This window comes from Antennarius striatus, chromosome 2, assembly GCF_040054535.1.
Source record: "Antennarius striatus isolate MH-2024 chromosome 2, ASM4005453v1, whole genome shotgun sequence".
NCBI lineage: Eukaryota > Metazoa > Chordata > Actinopteri > Lophiiformes > Antennariidae > Antennarius > Antennarius striatus.
This window is the reverse complement of record NC_090777.1, coordinates 18,093,304-18,111,335: the sequence shown is the minus strand read 5'-3', so window position 1 is coordinate 18,111,335 and position 18,032 is coordinate 18,093,304. Positions and strand designations below refer to the sequence as shown.

The following is an 18,032-nucleotide window of genomic DNA, read 5'->3' as shown; positions in this document are numbered from 1 at the left end:
CACATGTAGTGCTTGATAGTGCTTCGTCCTTGGGTCACATAAAGGGGTGAGGTGCTGCAGGATGACAGCCGGGCAAAAGGTCACAGCAGTGACCTCTTCATCTCTTCTTCTGTCTGTTGGTGACACGACTCAGTGTGTGTGTGTGTGTGTGTGTGTGTGTGTGTGTGTGTGTGTGTGTGTGTGTGTGTGTGTGTGTGTGTGTGTGGAGGGGGGGTTCATTGGAGATGAATATGGCATTGCTGTAACAAAAATAAAAAAACAACACAGAAAAAAAAGAGAACAGACCCGTGGCTCCGGTCTAGCTGCTCAGAGCTTCAGCACAGCATATTTGAAAATCTTGGGACGTCTATTCTCTGCTTTGTCTCATTATAAATCTGAATAAGATACTGGACACTTCCTTTGTAATAGAATTTGACCAAAAAGTTTTTTTTTTTTAAAGTAAAGCCTGCATTCAAGCAGGTAGAGGAATCAACAATATTTGTTGGAGGATTTTCCCTTTGTTAATGTAAAGACATTGTGGTGCAGAATCAGATCAGAGCCAAGGACCATTAGGGAGATTTAAAGGCCTGCTACTGCTCTCTGCATCTTGTTCAGTGTAAAAAGGGCACCTTTTTTTCCTTGAGCCGTCTACTAGATTCTCCTCCCACTCCCCCGTGTCACCCAGTGGCCAGTGTGTTGGTTCTGTCTGTCCCTTTGTCTACAGCTGTTCTTGTCCTTCCTCTTCCTTGTGATGTTTTTTTAATAAAAAAAAAAGAAAAAAAAACATGGGTAAAGGCGTCACCATCTGTCAGCCAGCTGGCATCCTGTATATAATCTACCAGGAAAAAAAGAATAAATATGAAAATTATATTACACAAAAACCAGACGGAAACGACCTCCAAATCCTGCATAGGCTGCAGTTGAAACGACAGATCATTTTACTGTTTTAATTAAGAGAGTAAAAAGCATAAAAAAAGTGATGTGGAAATATACCAAGATGTATTTCCACTACTGGAAAAATGTAATATGAAAGCACCCTTATTACTGCGGCATAGTGGAGACAGAGCAACATTCTAGACTTTGTAAAATCTATTGCACTTTTGGACTAAAAGCCATCTCCCATTAGTGTTCAATTTGGCTAGATTCACGATACATTTTGTATGAAAAGAAGACAATGAAGCTTTTTTTTTTTCTTTTTTTTTTAGAAAGTCTAGTTAAATTTGTTGCCCTTGGCACTACTATTCATTTTTATCGTATTGCCTATTTCCACTTGGATACAGTGCTGTTCATCTTCATTGTGCAAAATTTATGTTTTTTTCCTCTGTTTCTGCATGTCTTATGCAAAGATTGAGCTTTTACTCAGTGAAATAAAAACAAACTGAATGACTTTTGGCCTATTTTCAGTGTCAATGTCTTTCTGAATATAAAAAAATATGTTTATTTATGCATGTTTAATATATTATATATATATGTATACACACACACAAACACACACACACTCACACACACAGTATATATACATATATAAAACAACATTTGAACACACCTTCCCAAATGGTGTCCAGTGTGGCGGGTACGCTTGTGTTGCTGACATGCTGAGTGTTGATGTGCCAAGAACAGGTTGAGCGAGAGTGTGAGCAGTGTGGAGAGGCAACAGTCAGGACTGGGAACACACATGACAGGTGTGCGCTGCATATGTGGTCACATGATGCCTATAAGGCAGATTAAGGCCCAAACAGATGAAGCGCTGCTTAATGGCAGCTTTTATTAAGTTCACAAAGCGTGGAGGGAGGGGGTGAATTGAGGAAAAGCAGGTGGCTGGGCCTGTGCACTCTTAGATGAAGACAGATACTCTACAGTAGAGTCTAAGGAGGATAGCCACTGTGGAAGGATTTATGAAGATTTGCCTGCCCTGGACTCATCGCCTTGCCTGTTCCTGAATACTGCAATCATAACCAGAGGGAGAAACTGAAAAGCTCTTAGATAAAACTGTAAAATATAGCGATATTAGTATAGACAAAAATGATTATAAAGATTGCATTTGAAGATAATGTGCAAATATCAATAACATGATAAATGTATCTGCCACCATTATAAACTACACAGAAATATGCATTAAGTTTGTCATTATTACAATATTGTAAATGTATGTAGAGAAACTGGCAGGAGAACTGCTGAAAAGCTGCTCAGATCAGTAAAGTGAGATACTCTCAGGATGTTTGATGACAGCCTGATGCAGATACACTGATATCTGTATGTCAACAAGACATTTCATTTCAGTTTACACTTCCTTCAGACAGAAACCACTTGAACAAATAATAGATTGACTCCTCCAGATACAAGGATTCATGATTTTCACTCCTGTTTCCTTTTGAATTAGGTGGAGACCAAAAACAAAGCCAAAATCACTCAACGTTGGACTTAATGAATAAGAAAAGGTTACAGATGTTGAGTGTCTTTTTTCTGCAGCGACCTGGAACATCAACAAGTGATACATTTGTAACATTTTACAGTTTTTGCTGTCCAAGTGTCGCTTGAAAAATAATTAGTTAATATGAAAAATTTAGATTTTTGTACAAATACTAAGCTCAGTGGCGAGTTTACGAATGATACATCTGCTCCAAGCTAATGTCGCTGCTTACAACTCCCAGCTAGTTGGAAACACATCAAAGTAACACAAAACTATTGTTCTTTTTTAAAAGGCTTTAAACGTATTTCCTAATATTTTTACATTCGTAATTTTAAGTTAAAAACATGTAACATCTATAATAAAAACCTATTCACAGTTTAACATAGATTGCACACACCATTTGTCCGCTAGCTTTGTGATCACACCAAATCTTATTGCACAAGGTATTGTACTGTCAAGGTGATTTGAATTCTAAGAGCCTTTCACATAGGAGCCTGTCTCACCATCTCACATCTCATATCTTCATCATCACACAGTCCAGATTGTTGCTGGTAGGCTCCACAGGTAAACAAAATATCATGTATCACATTGTATGTCAGCATTGCTCATTTTACTGCTTCACTCACCCATTTATAGTTCACATTTTTGGATGTTTCCCTCATGTCTTTCAGCATTCTGCCCCAGTTGCCCCTGTCTTTAAACACTATGCCCTTTGGAACAGATGTTCATTTATCTATTTTTGTATGTGTATCAGCTTATTTTGGAAAGACCTCAGTCACAAGGCAGAAAAGGGAGCTGTGTGGAAAAAAAACTGCTTTGCCATTGGTAGCAGCTGTTGCTACTGAGACACCTCAGAGGAAATGAAGAATTGGACACACATTCATCCAATTTGCCATTAACAAGACCTTATTGGATGCAGGGCCAGAAGTACATGCAACTTATCTTATGAAGCTCTCATGATATGCTGCTGCTCTTCTTCAACTGGACTGACATGTGAGACAATGTTGGTATCTTTGTCCGGGGATCAAAATATAGAATTTATCAGCTTCTAAAGTATGGTAGTAGGCATTGAACCTGTGTTATTTCATATGTTTGTATTATATAATTTCATTATTACAATGAGTAAATGTCCTATGTATAATGCCGTGAACATTAGGAAACCAAATTCATCATGCAATCTGTTTTGTTTTGTTTCGTTTTTTTAAATGCAAGAACAACTCATGAGTTCCTCATTTTCCATGACTGGTGTACAAGAACAGTTCACCTGATATACATTACATTGACTAAGTTTTAACTAAGTTTTATCCAGGGGTGGGCGGTCATGGCCAGCAAGGCCTTGACTGCTGGTCCAACATAATCAGAAATCATGATAATATATATGATAAAAGTTATATTTTAATGCATTTTTCTTAAAGAAATGCATTTAAATATATGTATAAATATATAGCATATATGTTGTATGTTAGGATATAATATGACATAGGCCAACACTAAGTTTTTGTTCTATTTTTAGATTAAAGAGTTTTATCCAATCGAGATTCAGCTAGCTTGTGTTGCCAGGTTGAATGAAATCTGCCCAGGGCCTTCAAAATTTAGAATGCAGGCCTCCCTGCACTGTGAGAAAACGGACACATGTAGTTAATAGACAGATGCGATAGCCAATCAGAGCTGGCCTTCTAAGGCCTGCTAGCTGGCCCCACGTTGTCCTGACATGCACATGTCCCGTGATTGGATACTCACTCTGAGAAGGCGGTGCTATGCAGATCACAAGAGTCGGTAACAGTTAGAGCATAGAGCTTTAGAAGTCTGCATGCGTTTTGAAACTGGGAAATCTACTTGCTATTTGCTCCCACAATGGCTGAATGAGGACAAAATGAAGATTTGGTTGCTAATATACTCGTAACGCCATTTTTAAGACGCACATTTGAAAAGAAGCTAGCTCTTGTGAGACAAGAGACTAAACCGAAGCTCTTTCAGCATTGGCCTCCATGTCAATAGAAAAGGATTTGTTTCGGGCATTAAAATGCACAGACAGACTGTACAACCAAGTCATCGAAGTTTTCATGAGTAAAGAATTGGATTTTGTGTTTAAATAAGCCGTTTGAACAGCTGTTTTGGTGAGTACAAGCATTTTGGTTTTTTTATTTTTTCATATTTAATAGACTTGTTTCATTATAACACTGCTGGAAAATAGCCCATTTTAAACACGATAGAGGTGATACAACATCTAGTATTCTGCGAGTACATTTCTGTATTTCATTTCTCTAACTGTGGTGTCATAAATGATCGTCATTTCAGGCGGTCTTGTTTTGTGACGTAGTTGTGTGACATCTAAAAAAGGTGTGGCCGCGGGTTCTTCTGTGCGAGTGACAATCAAAGAAGTAGGGCTGACGCTTCTTCTGAAGTGACGGTTTTTGTTCCATTTGAGAGTTATAAACGCCTCAGTCCTGAACAGTACATTGGTGGTAACGGTTGGAGCCGATTACAGTATTATGGGATGTATTTATGCAAGTTTGATGAAGTACAACATGAATGAAGGCCTAAGTGTCAAATGCACGGCCCGCCACTGGTTTTAACATAGCTATTTCTATTTTGTTATTAATTGACAGATGTGACTCTGATTGGAAGCCTTATTATTGTACTCAAATTATAATTTCCAAATATGTTGTTAAAGTATCTTCTGAAAATAATCGATTTTCTCTGCAGTGAAATCAAAAACCAACATATAATTTGCCAATATTTTACAACACTGACTTCTACACAGAAAAACATAAGGAATATTTATAATTATATATAAATATCTGCAAGGGCATCTTCTGCTTGCATGGTCATTGGTTTGATACCCAGCCCCTACAGAAAGGGCATCAGGCATAATTCCTGTGCCGGATCCATAGCATGGTTTTCCATTTTGTTCCTATGGAACAATCTCTGTTAAAACATTAGAAGAAATATCTGAGCTGGAACATGAGATTCTACCCAACATCCACTACTGATGCTAGTTTACAATCTGTCCAAAAAGGAGATTAAGTTTCTACATTTAAAAACAACCTCAGTAAGCCAGGTCATTGAACTAGAACTAGGTTCTTTGCAAGCTTTTTAGTATAGCAATAACTGGTCAGATGAATACTGACTTCATTTTCCACAAATATATATGCTAACTTTAAAAGATCATGTCTTGCATGATTTTAATCATGTTCCTCTCTCCTCTTGTGGGAACACCTATATTTAATTTCTGGTCGTGTACAATTTTCTGTTTTATTACAATAAATAGCACATACATTTTTGAGTGGCTGGTGCAGCTACAAACCTTTGCCTTTCAGCACATTTAGTTTGGTTCTATTTTGACATAAAGATAACAAAGCATTCCTCCCAGTCTGTGGAGCATTCAGTGAAAACAAACAATGGTAGTTTGGTTAATTAAAAAAAAAAAAATCTGAAAAACTGGTAACTCCACCCAATTCATACACACCAGAAAGCAAATAATGCATAAGTATGAAATGATACTCGTCTTGACTGAAGAAAATATTTTATCTAATTGCATTAAAGGTCATGAATATGTCACATCTCATCACAGATGTGACGGCATTACAGGTCAGTGAAGGCCACTGAAATTTCACATTTCAATTTAATTCTAGAAGAATCCTTTAAATACCTTTTATTAATCAGATACCTCATACCTTGTGCATTTTAAATTACAATTTAAATTTTAAATGTGACCGCATTCTCATAATAAAATGTGGGTACCTTGCTTAATTCCGATATTCCTGTGAGCCCGATTTAAAATGAACATATTTTCAGAGGGGTTGGGGCAGGGGAAAGGGGGCATAATATGATGATGATATTTGGTAAACATGCAGTTGTCATTTTACAAACACAAACAGAATCTAGGGGGAACATTAGCGCTGAGGCCCTTTAAACAGCTTGTGAAAAAATGAGCCTCCCGTCAACCCGTTACATAAATGTTTACTAAGATATACCAAACAGTGGGTTCTATTTGTCTTACTTTGCCTCAAGTTTGCCTATCACCATAGATTAGTCATTCCCAGAGGTAAACACAAATTTGCCAACAGAACAAAACAACTACGAAGAGACATCGGCCAGAAACAAGTGCATAAATCGGTGGATCCAGTCTTGCTTGAAGTCACATCTTTGTTACTCCTCCACTGTTTTGTTTCAGGTTTGGACCACAGATCACAGATGAGTGGGAGCATTTCATCACTTTATAAGTTTCATCCAAAAGGAGGAAGGGTGGAGGCTCAAAAAAAACAGTGTTCTGTCAGAAGCCAGAGTAATTCTTATACTTCAGTTGCCACAATTCAACACTGCAAACTGGCAAGTGAGGCCTACTGCTGCTTTCTTGCCAAACAGAGATTTCGAAGTGCTAAGTGCTGTAAATTTCCTTAATTTGACGTGAGTCAGAGGGGAATGAGATTATTTTCTCTCAGTGAAAAAGCTTGGCAAATTGGCTGACAATAAGCTGGAAAGGTCCAACATGTTGTTTCTGCTTTGTGATGATGGCTGAAACACACAACGGACAGTGTCTGACAGAGCTGTAAATCTATTTGACTCTGGCACCAACACTTTATGACTCATTCAGCTGTAATTTCTGTGGAGAAAAATGATTATTTTTTCTCCCAGACAGGGTAAAAGACATTTGTCTGCCTGCACGGAGAGGGTAGCTGGTATACGGACACCAAATCCCAAATTCCCATCTGTAAGCCAAGTTTCTGTTAGGAATTTTCATTTCATAGAAATAATTTGACAGTAATTGCAGGTGGTGAATCACTGCGAAATGGCAATGTTAATCTAGTTAACTGTGGTTAATTAATAATATCCTACTGTGACAAGGGCTTGGACAACACAAGCTTTATTTGTTCTGCACTAATCGCTTTTGCTCATGGTGGAGTTGCCAGAAATCACAAAAATAAAGGAAACATTTTAAAAGGTATTTCTATTGAGACTGCAATGCAAAGGGCATTTATGTCACTGAGCTTGCGGCGGGGGGGGGGGGCCTGAAATAGCACGGGCTTTACGCTTTACAGAAATGTGACAACTGTGGCATTTGAAAGAATACGTGCTGATTATTAAACGTTTTGCAGGTTGGAACGAGTTTAGGTGATTTGGAAATACAATATTGTTTCTGACCGGTTCCACTGTTGCACAACTGTTGCAATACATTTAAAATTAAAGTATTACAATCAGCTTTATTTTTGTTGAATGACTCTTGACTAACATCCCCCCTCCCTCCGTGAAAATCACAAGAGCCTTTAAAAAGACTGGTTTCAGTATCACAGCTGTGACCTTCATAAAACAGAGCTCGGCAACAGGTGGGCATCATGTGTGTGCTAATCTTCCACATTATGGTTGTTGATAACAGACACTCAGTGGCTTGCTCAGTTAAAACTCAGTAATTTAATATGGAATACATCAGCAATGTGATATTTGTAGCATGGAAGAAGCAAAGGTTGGGAAGATTTTACTGATGCTAATAATAGAAAACGGCCATCATTCAATATGGGTTTCTGTTACCAAAAGAATTCTGTGAGTACCGCAGACCCTCCAAAACAAGACATTGAGTGTCCACTGAGGGATTTTGGGATTATTTTTTTCTCTCACTCTCCTACTCACTAAGGGCATGAAAATGTGGATTGTATTTCGCTGTGACAATCCATGCCAATTTTGGAGGATGAGGTTGGTGAATGTACAGCCTCTCCTTGTTTATCATCAGCATTGATTATGATGGTTGAAAATATTGGGTCCACTGAAAAAGGTATTCGGAACAAACTTCCCTTCTTATTTTATAAGTGATGAGATTGTTTGCATTTACATGTTTCTTCTATGTGTACGTGTTATAGGGACTGATGTTGGGTATGAACCATTTGCTCACCAAAGCAAGTCATATCTTTAGTTGTAGCTATCAGAGGTGACGTGATGTAGATTATACAGTGTGTATATATAAAGGAATGGGGGAAAAAAGTGTACATTGTTCATATTCGCTCTATTTTTTTTAAGATGAGGAGCGCAACATAAAAAGGCTGGTTGGATAGTTACATGCCATTCGTACTCCACACGCACACAAACCAATGCAGTGGGGACACTTTGATCGACTGCATTAAGCAGCACTGGAGAAACACTGAAAAGATAGTGAACATGTCCAGAGATGAAATCCTCATCCCAGCTATTCTCACTTAAAGAATCATTCCAAACTCACCTCCTCCTCTTTTTCTAAACTGATTATTTACATAGCTGATCTTTCTTTTACCTTTGTTTATTAGCTCTGAAATCATACGGGGAAACATCACACTGAATGGAAGTGTCAATATTACTTTAGATTTCTGCCTCACATGGCTGTAGACTTGCTTATGGATGAGTTAAATAGTTGAACAGCTGTGCTAACAGAACTTAAGGAAAATTAGGAACAATAAAAGCCATAAACAATAGCATGGATTCTTGTATTTTCTTCTCTCCTCCTCATTCCCCTATCTCCTGCTTGGCTCCATGCTTCAGGTGTTCCACAGCCAGGACTCGTGATTAGTGAAATTTGCACAAATGCTGGAGGGCTCTGCACCTGTTGCCCCTGTGCTTCTTACAGCCGCGGCCCCCTAGCAGGCTGACAGGCCTTGCTATGGATAATCCAATCTTCTCACGATGGCAATACTCCCCTCCACCAGCGCAGGACAAGGGCATTCGATTTTTCTACCTCTTGTCTCCCTTCATGTTCTCATGGCCACCATGCTCTTGATGGCTCATTATAGGATCATTCACAAACACTGCCAGCCAGTCTCAACCACCCTGTTCTCAACAGACTTCTACTGCTGCTTTTCCTACCTATTCCCTCACCAGCACACTCCTTTATCTGCCTATAAGGCGAATAAAGCTCTCCTTCAGGTTCAAAAGAGGCCCAACTGACTTCCACATAACAACCCTCCAGTACCCCATACTCCATTTGGATTTGAAACAATGCCAGGAGAAAATCAAGTGACACAGGCCACACATAGTGGGAGAGTGGGAGGGAGGGAATGCGATCCCACTTGATTGTTGAGCGTTTATATAGCAAGTGATGACAAAGTGCTTTATGACTTTGCAGTGTTCGGTGGGCCCTGCGATTGAAGCCTTATACAGGCAAAGCCCCCTGGTGACCTTGGCTTGTCAAATGTTCTCATTTTCACCAGGAAGGAGCCAGTGTTCAGAGCTGGTAAGCTGCTTTTAGAGAGACTGCCACTGAGAGCTTTTGGAGGTGACCCATACCTCCTTTCACAGCTAAGAACAATGTTGTAGAATCTGTCATAGAAAGGTTTAGGCCTGCTAAGCCATAGAAAAATAGCAAAAAATATTGATTTTATCACATTACAAATAAAACTAGCTCAATACTGAAAAAAAGAGTCGTGCATACTGTAAATTTAATAAGGTATACATACTGTATATCTATAGAATACACAATATAAAGACTAGAATGTGTCTATGTGTAACTCACAACCTAACAAAAGGGATAGATTTATGAAATAAATGAGCAACACAGCAGCAGCATAGGCAGGGCTTAGAAATCAATTCTGAGTGACAAACACAAACTCTGATGAGACCGAAGACAAAGGGAAATAAGTGATTCGGACAAAAACAATTTCACATAGTGTCCTCTAAACTGGAAAAAACAAAACAGGCATTAAAAAATACAGCTTTAAGCCACTGATATCAGCATGCTCCAAGTTCTGTGCTTTGCTCTCCATCCAGCAGGAAATGGAGGAGGTAGTAAAGACTTAATAAAAGGGACTTTTTGTTGAATAAAGTCAATTGAACCTGTAGGAAAAGTACCAAAACATTTTCAAAGACTAACAGGAAGTCCCAATCTGCAATACTCAAAAAAAAAAAATCCTGAATGACACCCTTTCCCAACCCCTCTATTAAGTTTCTCATAATCAATCAAAATACGTGAATCATAATAGATGCAAATGGCAAACAAATACCTCTCAACAAATGAGACTGTAATATATCTAACCCTACCAATTTTTCCTGGAAATCTGTCAAACAGTTTATGAACACACAGTTTATGAAGACATTGTCCGTAACTTTATAAATATTTGGTTATGAGACAAAGAATGAATTTGTGCTGCAACAGTTTAAAGAATCATATAGGTTATAACAACGCTTCCAAAGGAGCACATGGATGTCTTTATATGAAAATTTACAAAAATCCATTGCCAAATTAATAAAATACTTCACTGAATATCATACATGCCAACCTTATGGTAGTGCAAGAAGTCATAGGAATTCATGAACCAGTCCGGCATTTAGTCAGATTCTTCCATTAAATATTTAGCAATTTCAATGTGAGATTAAAGCTTTAAATTTATGATGGCACCCATTGGTTATATTACAACCTATCCATTAGCATCAATACTGCTAACACGGCTAACAAATGTACAGAGCGTACCAGAGAAATCTAATTGTGACTTGGATGGGAACACATTGAAAGGTTAGCATATTTTCACTACAGATGGCAATAACATCAGTCCAAACAAATATTCCTGACAAGTAAAAGGATATTTCCAAAGGGGCTAAGCAAACCAGTGAGTTCCACAGGCCTTGTTACACATCAAGTATTACATCAGATTGTTCCCAGGTGCATGCAACATGCGTCTTAACTTACAGGGAAAAGAGACAAATTTTATTCTTACGCCTCCTCTTCCTGCATCATCCATGACCTTTCCTATGCAAATTTTTTTCAGGAAACTTCCCCTTGGAGACTGATTTATGGAAGCTGTGTTCAGTGGAGCTTGCCACTTCACAACCTGGACCTCTGCTAGGATGTGAACTGTCTTGAATCAGTGAGATGAGAGAAGAAAAGCTAGATTGTGATCACATTGAAGGACTCAAGGACTTTTAAGTGAGTAGAGATGATGTGTAATGGTGTAGTCACGTTAGCCCTCTGACTGAATGAGATGGGCTAACAACCCTTGCATTGATCCAAGGAGACACTCAGCCCTCTAACCTGCTGAGTGCTGACTTACAGTGAACAATGGAGTTCAGAGCGCGTCAATACACTACCATATTGAGTGCTCTCCGTTTAGCAGCAAGATTGATGAGGTTACGGCTCCCAACTGGGAAGCCAAATGGTGTCAAAACCAAGGTGCTGCTTTGGACACACAATGACTCATTGCACTGCCACATCCAGAGGTGCTGGTTATGGGCTAGCACACCTACTTCAACCAAGAAGTGTCCTCAACAAGCCTCGGAATTTGTTTGCAGAATGTGGTGGATGTTCAGCATTTTAAAATGTAGATGATAACATAAGGCAGGTATAGATGGTACATTCCTGACGGCAACGTAATTCCCCAAAGACACTAAATGATGTAGAAGTGGATTTATTACATTTGGTCACTATAAATCTAAGGTTGGCATGAACTCCAGGGGGAAGTTAATGGATGACAAAGGGGTGTGGCATCGAGCAGCAATGAAGTTTACATCTCATCAATTCATGAAATGCAACTTATCATTCAGACACAGTTGAATTCAAGAATATGATAAAGCACAGAAATTCAAAATTTTGGATAACCTGTACAGAATTGGGCATTTTCAGAATCTTGTTGGTCAGTCATTATATTGGCAAGATAGTAGAAAACATCGATATTAAGATAAACTGTATGATTTAAGCTTCACTGCCATCAAACTTATGACAGCAGCATTCATGCTCAAACATTAGGAGAAAGCTGTATTTTGATAAATTTTGCTGTTATGCTGCAAAAACAGATTCAAATGGGACACAAACTATTCATGTTCTTTGATCCAATGTGTATCCTTGCATGGGTTCTATATTTTATACAGTACAACATAAATATGATAGCATTTTAATTAAATGTAAAGCACCACCTAATGAGAATATGGCTCATCTAAGACCTCTGTTGGCTGAGTAACTTCAGTGAGATGCTTCTTGTAGCCATCTACCAGTCTTTTTCCTGGAAAGCTGCATTGGGTTTAATGCCCTCTGTTCTGGTGGCCAAATAGTTCAATTTTAGACTTATCTGTCCAAAGACCATTATTCCAGAAGTTCTGGTCTTCATTCACTCTGGCGCACTCCTGTCTTGCCAGTTTAACTTTTGTTTCTGAGTTTTTTACATTACTGCATTCTTCAAAACCATGTATTTCATAATGAAGCACTTAAAATGAAGTATACAGTGCCTGCTTCTTTTTCTGTCTACAGAATAGGAAACCTTATTTGAGCAGGCAGCACCGAAAGACTATCAACCTACAGAAACAAACAAAAAAGTCACAACGAATAACTATGTCACTTAGTCATTTCCAGAAAGAAGTTGAAAGTCCCTGCCATGTCATGCTTTCTGAAAACTCAGTACAGGTGGAATCTAGATTCTAGAGACAGATGTATAGCAGTATATTCTTCATATGGATAGGTTACCATTAGTTTGGCAGTTTAACATAGAACACACAATGAGGACACCTGAATCAGAATCTACATGCTTTGGATGACCTAACCTTCAAACATGTAGGATTTTTTGTGTGTGACAAATTATTTACAACTACATAAAGAGTAAAAATCTTTCTTGATATGAATGTAAGGGAACTTCCTTCTGCAAACAAACGTAGGCAGACAAACACATTAATACAATCTCACAATGACTCAAATGAAAACACACTCACAACTTCTGCGTCTTACCATATTTCCTTTTTTTTTTTTTTGAAACTATATGGACATAAACAGAAAGAAAGATTTTACTCAATTGTGATTTGAAACTGACAACTGTCAATCCAAATTCAAACTAAAATTGAAACCGTAGAAAAGTGACTGACTGCTGGGCCAGTAATACCATTTTTAATAGCATGAATACACTGTGGTCATTTAGAATGAGTACAGCAAAGGTTTTACTTGAGATACACAAAATTTATTATATAATATACTGTATGTACAATCTGAGCAGAAATTCACACAGCAATCAGCAGGTTACTGAACAGATCCATCAATGAAACTAAAGTGGCATTGCTGCCTAACCTACCCCTCTGGATTAAGTACTTAGAAAAGCTTATTCCTTCGTACATAAAATCACAAACATATCATTTACAGGATACTGCATCATTGGTGTCTCATTGTTAGACACTTTTGACATAAACTGACTTAATATTTCTAAACACCTGCCGGATAAGAGTGTCATATAGAAAAGTGTTTAGCTTTTCTCCGTTACCATGAACACAATGAGATGAAGGTGAAAAGAGTCTAAGTGGTGATATTTTTCTCATGGATTCTTCTTGTTAGCTGCAGAAAGAGTGAGTAATTCAGTATGTGAAAGATTCATTTACTACTTTCCTTTTCAATCATGGGGCTTTCCTTTTTATACTTCTCCGATCCACCTTCACACTGGTTAAAAAAAGTGATGCAACGGCTGTTGTAACCCTTTCTTTCTGAATCTTAATTACAAAATATTGGTGCCATTTTTTGTAAAGATTGCTCACTGTAGGAGGCCCTACATAATTTGGACCGGAGGGATTGTCATGGAAAGCAACACAATGCGACTGGGCGTTCTGTATTAGATTTCCGCTATTAGCCTCCTTGACATTTCAAGGTGCATGAACTAATACATCTGTTATTTGTTGATCATTTGATTATTAACATACTTCACAAACCAAATCAGCTGCCCTGCTGGAGACACAGACACAGCTCAGTAGACAAGTCTGGGTTCTTTCCCATTCTGCCAAGCACAAACAGTCACAGAGATGCTCAATTCAGCTCTCAATGAAAAAACAGTAGAAAAAAAATGTTTATCTTCCTTTCCTTTTAGCATATGAGCAGTCCGACACCGGCATGGAACGAAGCCCGTCATCACATTCTAATCTCGAATTTCAGGGCTTTTATTTCACCCAAATGCCATCCTGCTGGCCTTGTGAATTATTGACAGACTGACACCAATGCAAAAGGACACATAAAAGAGGCTAAAAGCTCCAGCCCTGGAAGAGCTTGTCCTTTCCTATTGCCATCAACAGGGAGACAAACTCTGCTAATGCTTCTTTGGACGCTGACTGTAACTTTGAGATTAAAGTACAAACAAATGACTGCTGACCTCCTGCTGCACTTAACAGGATATATTCTGTGCAGAACTGAACTTTTGGTCTTTATAGGAACTTGCAATTGAAAAGGAAACCAAGGAGAAAATGAATTATCTTATCAAAATATGGATGATTAAACAAATGGGTCATACTGCATAAAGTCTATTGAAGTCACTCTGATTTGACTGTTGCTTATCACTAGCTTGGGGAAATAATGTCTCAGCGTGCAATGGTTTAATTTACCTGATGTTAACAGTAAATTCAGTTAGCTGTGTCAACTGAACTTCCATGTGTACTGACTCTTTTACTCAAAGATGTTACATGGAAAAGAGTTAAAAGAAAAACAGAATGAGTGGAAGAAGAGAGGAACAGAAGAAAATATTATCAGTAGAGATGAGGAGATGAGCAGCTCTGTTTTGTGCTTTTTATTGTTGTCTAATCAACCTCACTCTCATGGCTGGCACCCTCAGGCCGCCTTAGTTTGTCTACTTGTTCATTAATCTGTCCATCTCCACCTCTCCGATCCTCTGTCTGCATGCTTACATCTTCATCCTCTTCTGTATGGTTAATAACCTCCACCTCCTCCTCCGTTTTGTTCTCTTCCCCCTGAACCTCCATACGGACCTGGTCCTTCAAGTCCAGGGGCAGCGTTGGGATGAGGTTAACAGGGCTGGACTCTCCGTTTACATCATGAGCCCCATCGGGCCCTCTAAGTAAATTCTGGGAGTTGTGATGTCCATCTTTGACAGGGGAGGAATTGACTGACTCGTTACTGAGAGGGGAGATGTCGCTGCTGCTGTTGACAGATGGTGAACCAGGAACCGAAGCTGGCTTCAGGGGAATCTGCCATGAAGGGATTTTAGGAACAGTGGGAGTGGAAGGGAATTGTTTCCTGTGGAGAAGAATAACAGGTGGAGAGGGTGGTGCAAAACAGAAAGAAGGCCGGGTCAGAATTTTGTGAAAAACTTTCTATTTCAGACAATGTAAAAGTCACAATAGAGTATAGTGCAGCCACTGACATACTACTAACAAATTGTCTGCAAGTTAGGTGTTAAATAAGGGCATATATATTTTGTATTTAGCAGGAAGCTGCCACACAAAGCACCCAATGTAAATCTAATAATTACAACGCCGAAAATGGCTTTCACCCCCAAACAGCCAGATGTTCATCACACCTGGTAAAGAAGACATTTTTTTAATTACATCCGCTGCACCTTTAAAGATCAAAAAGAAAATGTTGAATAGTAATAGGATCAGCATTTCTTGGTGGTTAAAAAAAACCTTTGGAGGTGATTTGGATCATTTTGACAGGAACAACGCGTTTGGCGACAGATGGTGAAACAGAGACTTGATTGTGTGATTCAAGCCTTTGCCAGAAAACTCATTGAGAGAGTCAGGATGAAGTCAAGAAAGCAAATGACAAAGGGATTATTACTGATTATAACCTACGAATAAAACATTCCCAACTCGATAGTTCTGAAGCAATTTTCACCCTCCCCTGGTTTTTCTGATGTACACTTACTTCAGGCTTCATTATAGACACTGATACATAATCATGCATGCTAATGGACTGCCTGAGCTGGGCTGTACCTGACTAGACTGAAGAACAAAGCTGGAAGGAACATGCGGACATTAAGATGTATATTATACCAGTATTATCATTTGCTAGATCAGATTCTACCCTGACCAAAAACAAATTCTACCCTGACCAAAAACAAAAGAAATTGCTGACAAAAACATCCATCTCATTGACCAGGACACAACAAAAATTCCACTTGACCTTAAGATGAAATAGGATATTTTATTTATTCATTCCAAGGTGGGAAATTAGCAAAATCACTGATCTGGCTGTGTTTCTGCATGGTTGACAATTGTAGAAATTGTTTTGGAGAGCTGAAAAAATCAACAAAACTCCATATGTACTTATACCTAATGTACAGAAACATATTTTAACCCATAGCCAACGTAGAGGTTTTACCCCAAACACAGATTCTTTAGCTGATACATTTTAAATATATTGTACTACACGTACTTCAGTGCTGGAAACTGTACATTGTTGGAACACTGACAATTCTAGGAATAGGGAAGTTGCCTGTGTCTTGCTGCTGATGCTGGACCATGCTTCTTCTTTTTTTTTTAAACACTCAATATGTGCCTTGCTTGTTGACATACCATGTCATTTGGAGCTTAGAAGGATTTTCCTTCAGGGGTTGTCTCCTCTGTTTACCTGTGCTAAATCTCAGCGTCACCTTATCTTTTTTTGTTTTTCCTGTGCTGATTTTCGTGTGCCACGAGCTGAAATCATACCCTCAAATTTAAAAGCAGCTACCTCGGCAGGTTGAAGTGGCTGTTGCTTTACTTTTATTTACCCATTTAATATTGTATGAACACAGATCTGACACTGACACTGGGCTAATCAGCTGGTCAGGTGACTGGAATTTCCCCAGTCCTGCTAATATCCAACCATGGCTTCCAGCTCACTATACTGTATAGTACTGAGACAGCAGCCGTTTGACCTTAAATATTTTTGTTTTCATTCACTTATTTTTTGCAGATAAGGCATTCAGTAATGGTCTTGTTTTCAGTCGCTTATCTGAATCCAAGTAAAGGATTTACACTGGAGACTATCCAAGCTGAAATTGAACGAGAGGTGGGGTAAACCTTGCACAAGACCACACAAACGAACAAACAACCATTCATGCACAAATTTCACACACATGGTCAGTTTGAAATAGCCAATTCACCTGAAATGCATGTTTTTGAGTTAGGAGGAGAATCCACACAAACACGTGGAGTGTTGCCCTTATTTTGTGGCTTGACTACTAAATTTACTACAGTCACTGATCTTTATTATTGTCACAACCTATTGAAATATCTCCAGTCTTGGCGATATGCTAACAAAATAAATAGACTGAATACATTATGAATGATGCTGTTCTGTTCATTAATCTAGAATGATTCAAATGCACCACATCCAGGATCTCACAAGTGCGTGAAAACACCACACACACACACACACACACACACACACACACACACACACAGACACAGACACACACACACACACACACACACACACACACACACACACACACACACACACACACACACACACACACTCACTTTTTCATGTGATGGGGATCTGGGGACTTTGTTACCTGCTGAGCAGTAAGCCCTTCAAAGAGACGATTTCAGCCTTCAACTCTGCAACTGTTTGGTTGTCCAGAAACTGTTTGGTTGAGGATGATGCCTATAGGAAAAACATTAGTCAGGAAAACGCATGAAATGTCACTCCTACACACACACAAGCTATGTCAAGGTCAAATGAAGGTTTGCAGCATAAAGTCAATATGTGTCTTTCAACAACTCTTCTGTGCTCAGTTTCAACAATATAAAAAAGGCTTTGTTTAAGGAAAGAGAAATAGGTTACAAGGTAAACAAATAAGGCAAATTCAAATGCTGAAAGCCACATGTTTTTGTGTAGTAAGGTCATTCGTCACCATAACAACCTCATAAGTGTCTGCTGCTGGTGATGACGGAATGGACGACAAACAATCCAACTACACTCACACTTTTATGGCCTCCATTGCTCAGA

General features: G+C 38.7%; 1 protein-coding gene across 1 annotated transcript in view; it reads right to left on the bottom strand.

Annotated features, from left to right (window-relative positions):
* Positions 1-13,201: 13,201 nt before the first annotated feature.
* pex14 (peroxisomal biogenesis factor 14) overlaps positions 13,202-18,032 on the bottom strand; it is a 58,000-nt gene continuing 53,169 nt past the window's right edge. The window contains exons 8-9 of the mRNA XM_068334336.1: positions 17,596-17,687; positions 13,202-15,329 (exon numbers count right to left, since the gene is read on the bottom strand). Coding sequence (XP_068190437.1) covers positions 14,873-15,329; positions 17,596-17,687 — 549 coding nt within the window. The 3' untranslated portion in view covers positions 13,202-14,872. The remainder of the gene's footprint in view (positions 15,330-17,595; positions 17,688-18,032) is intronic.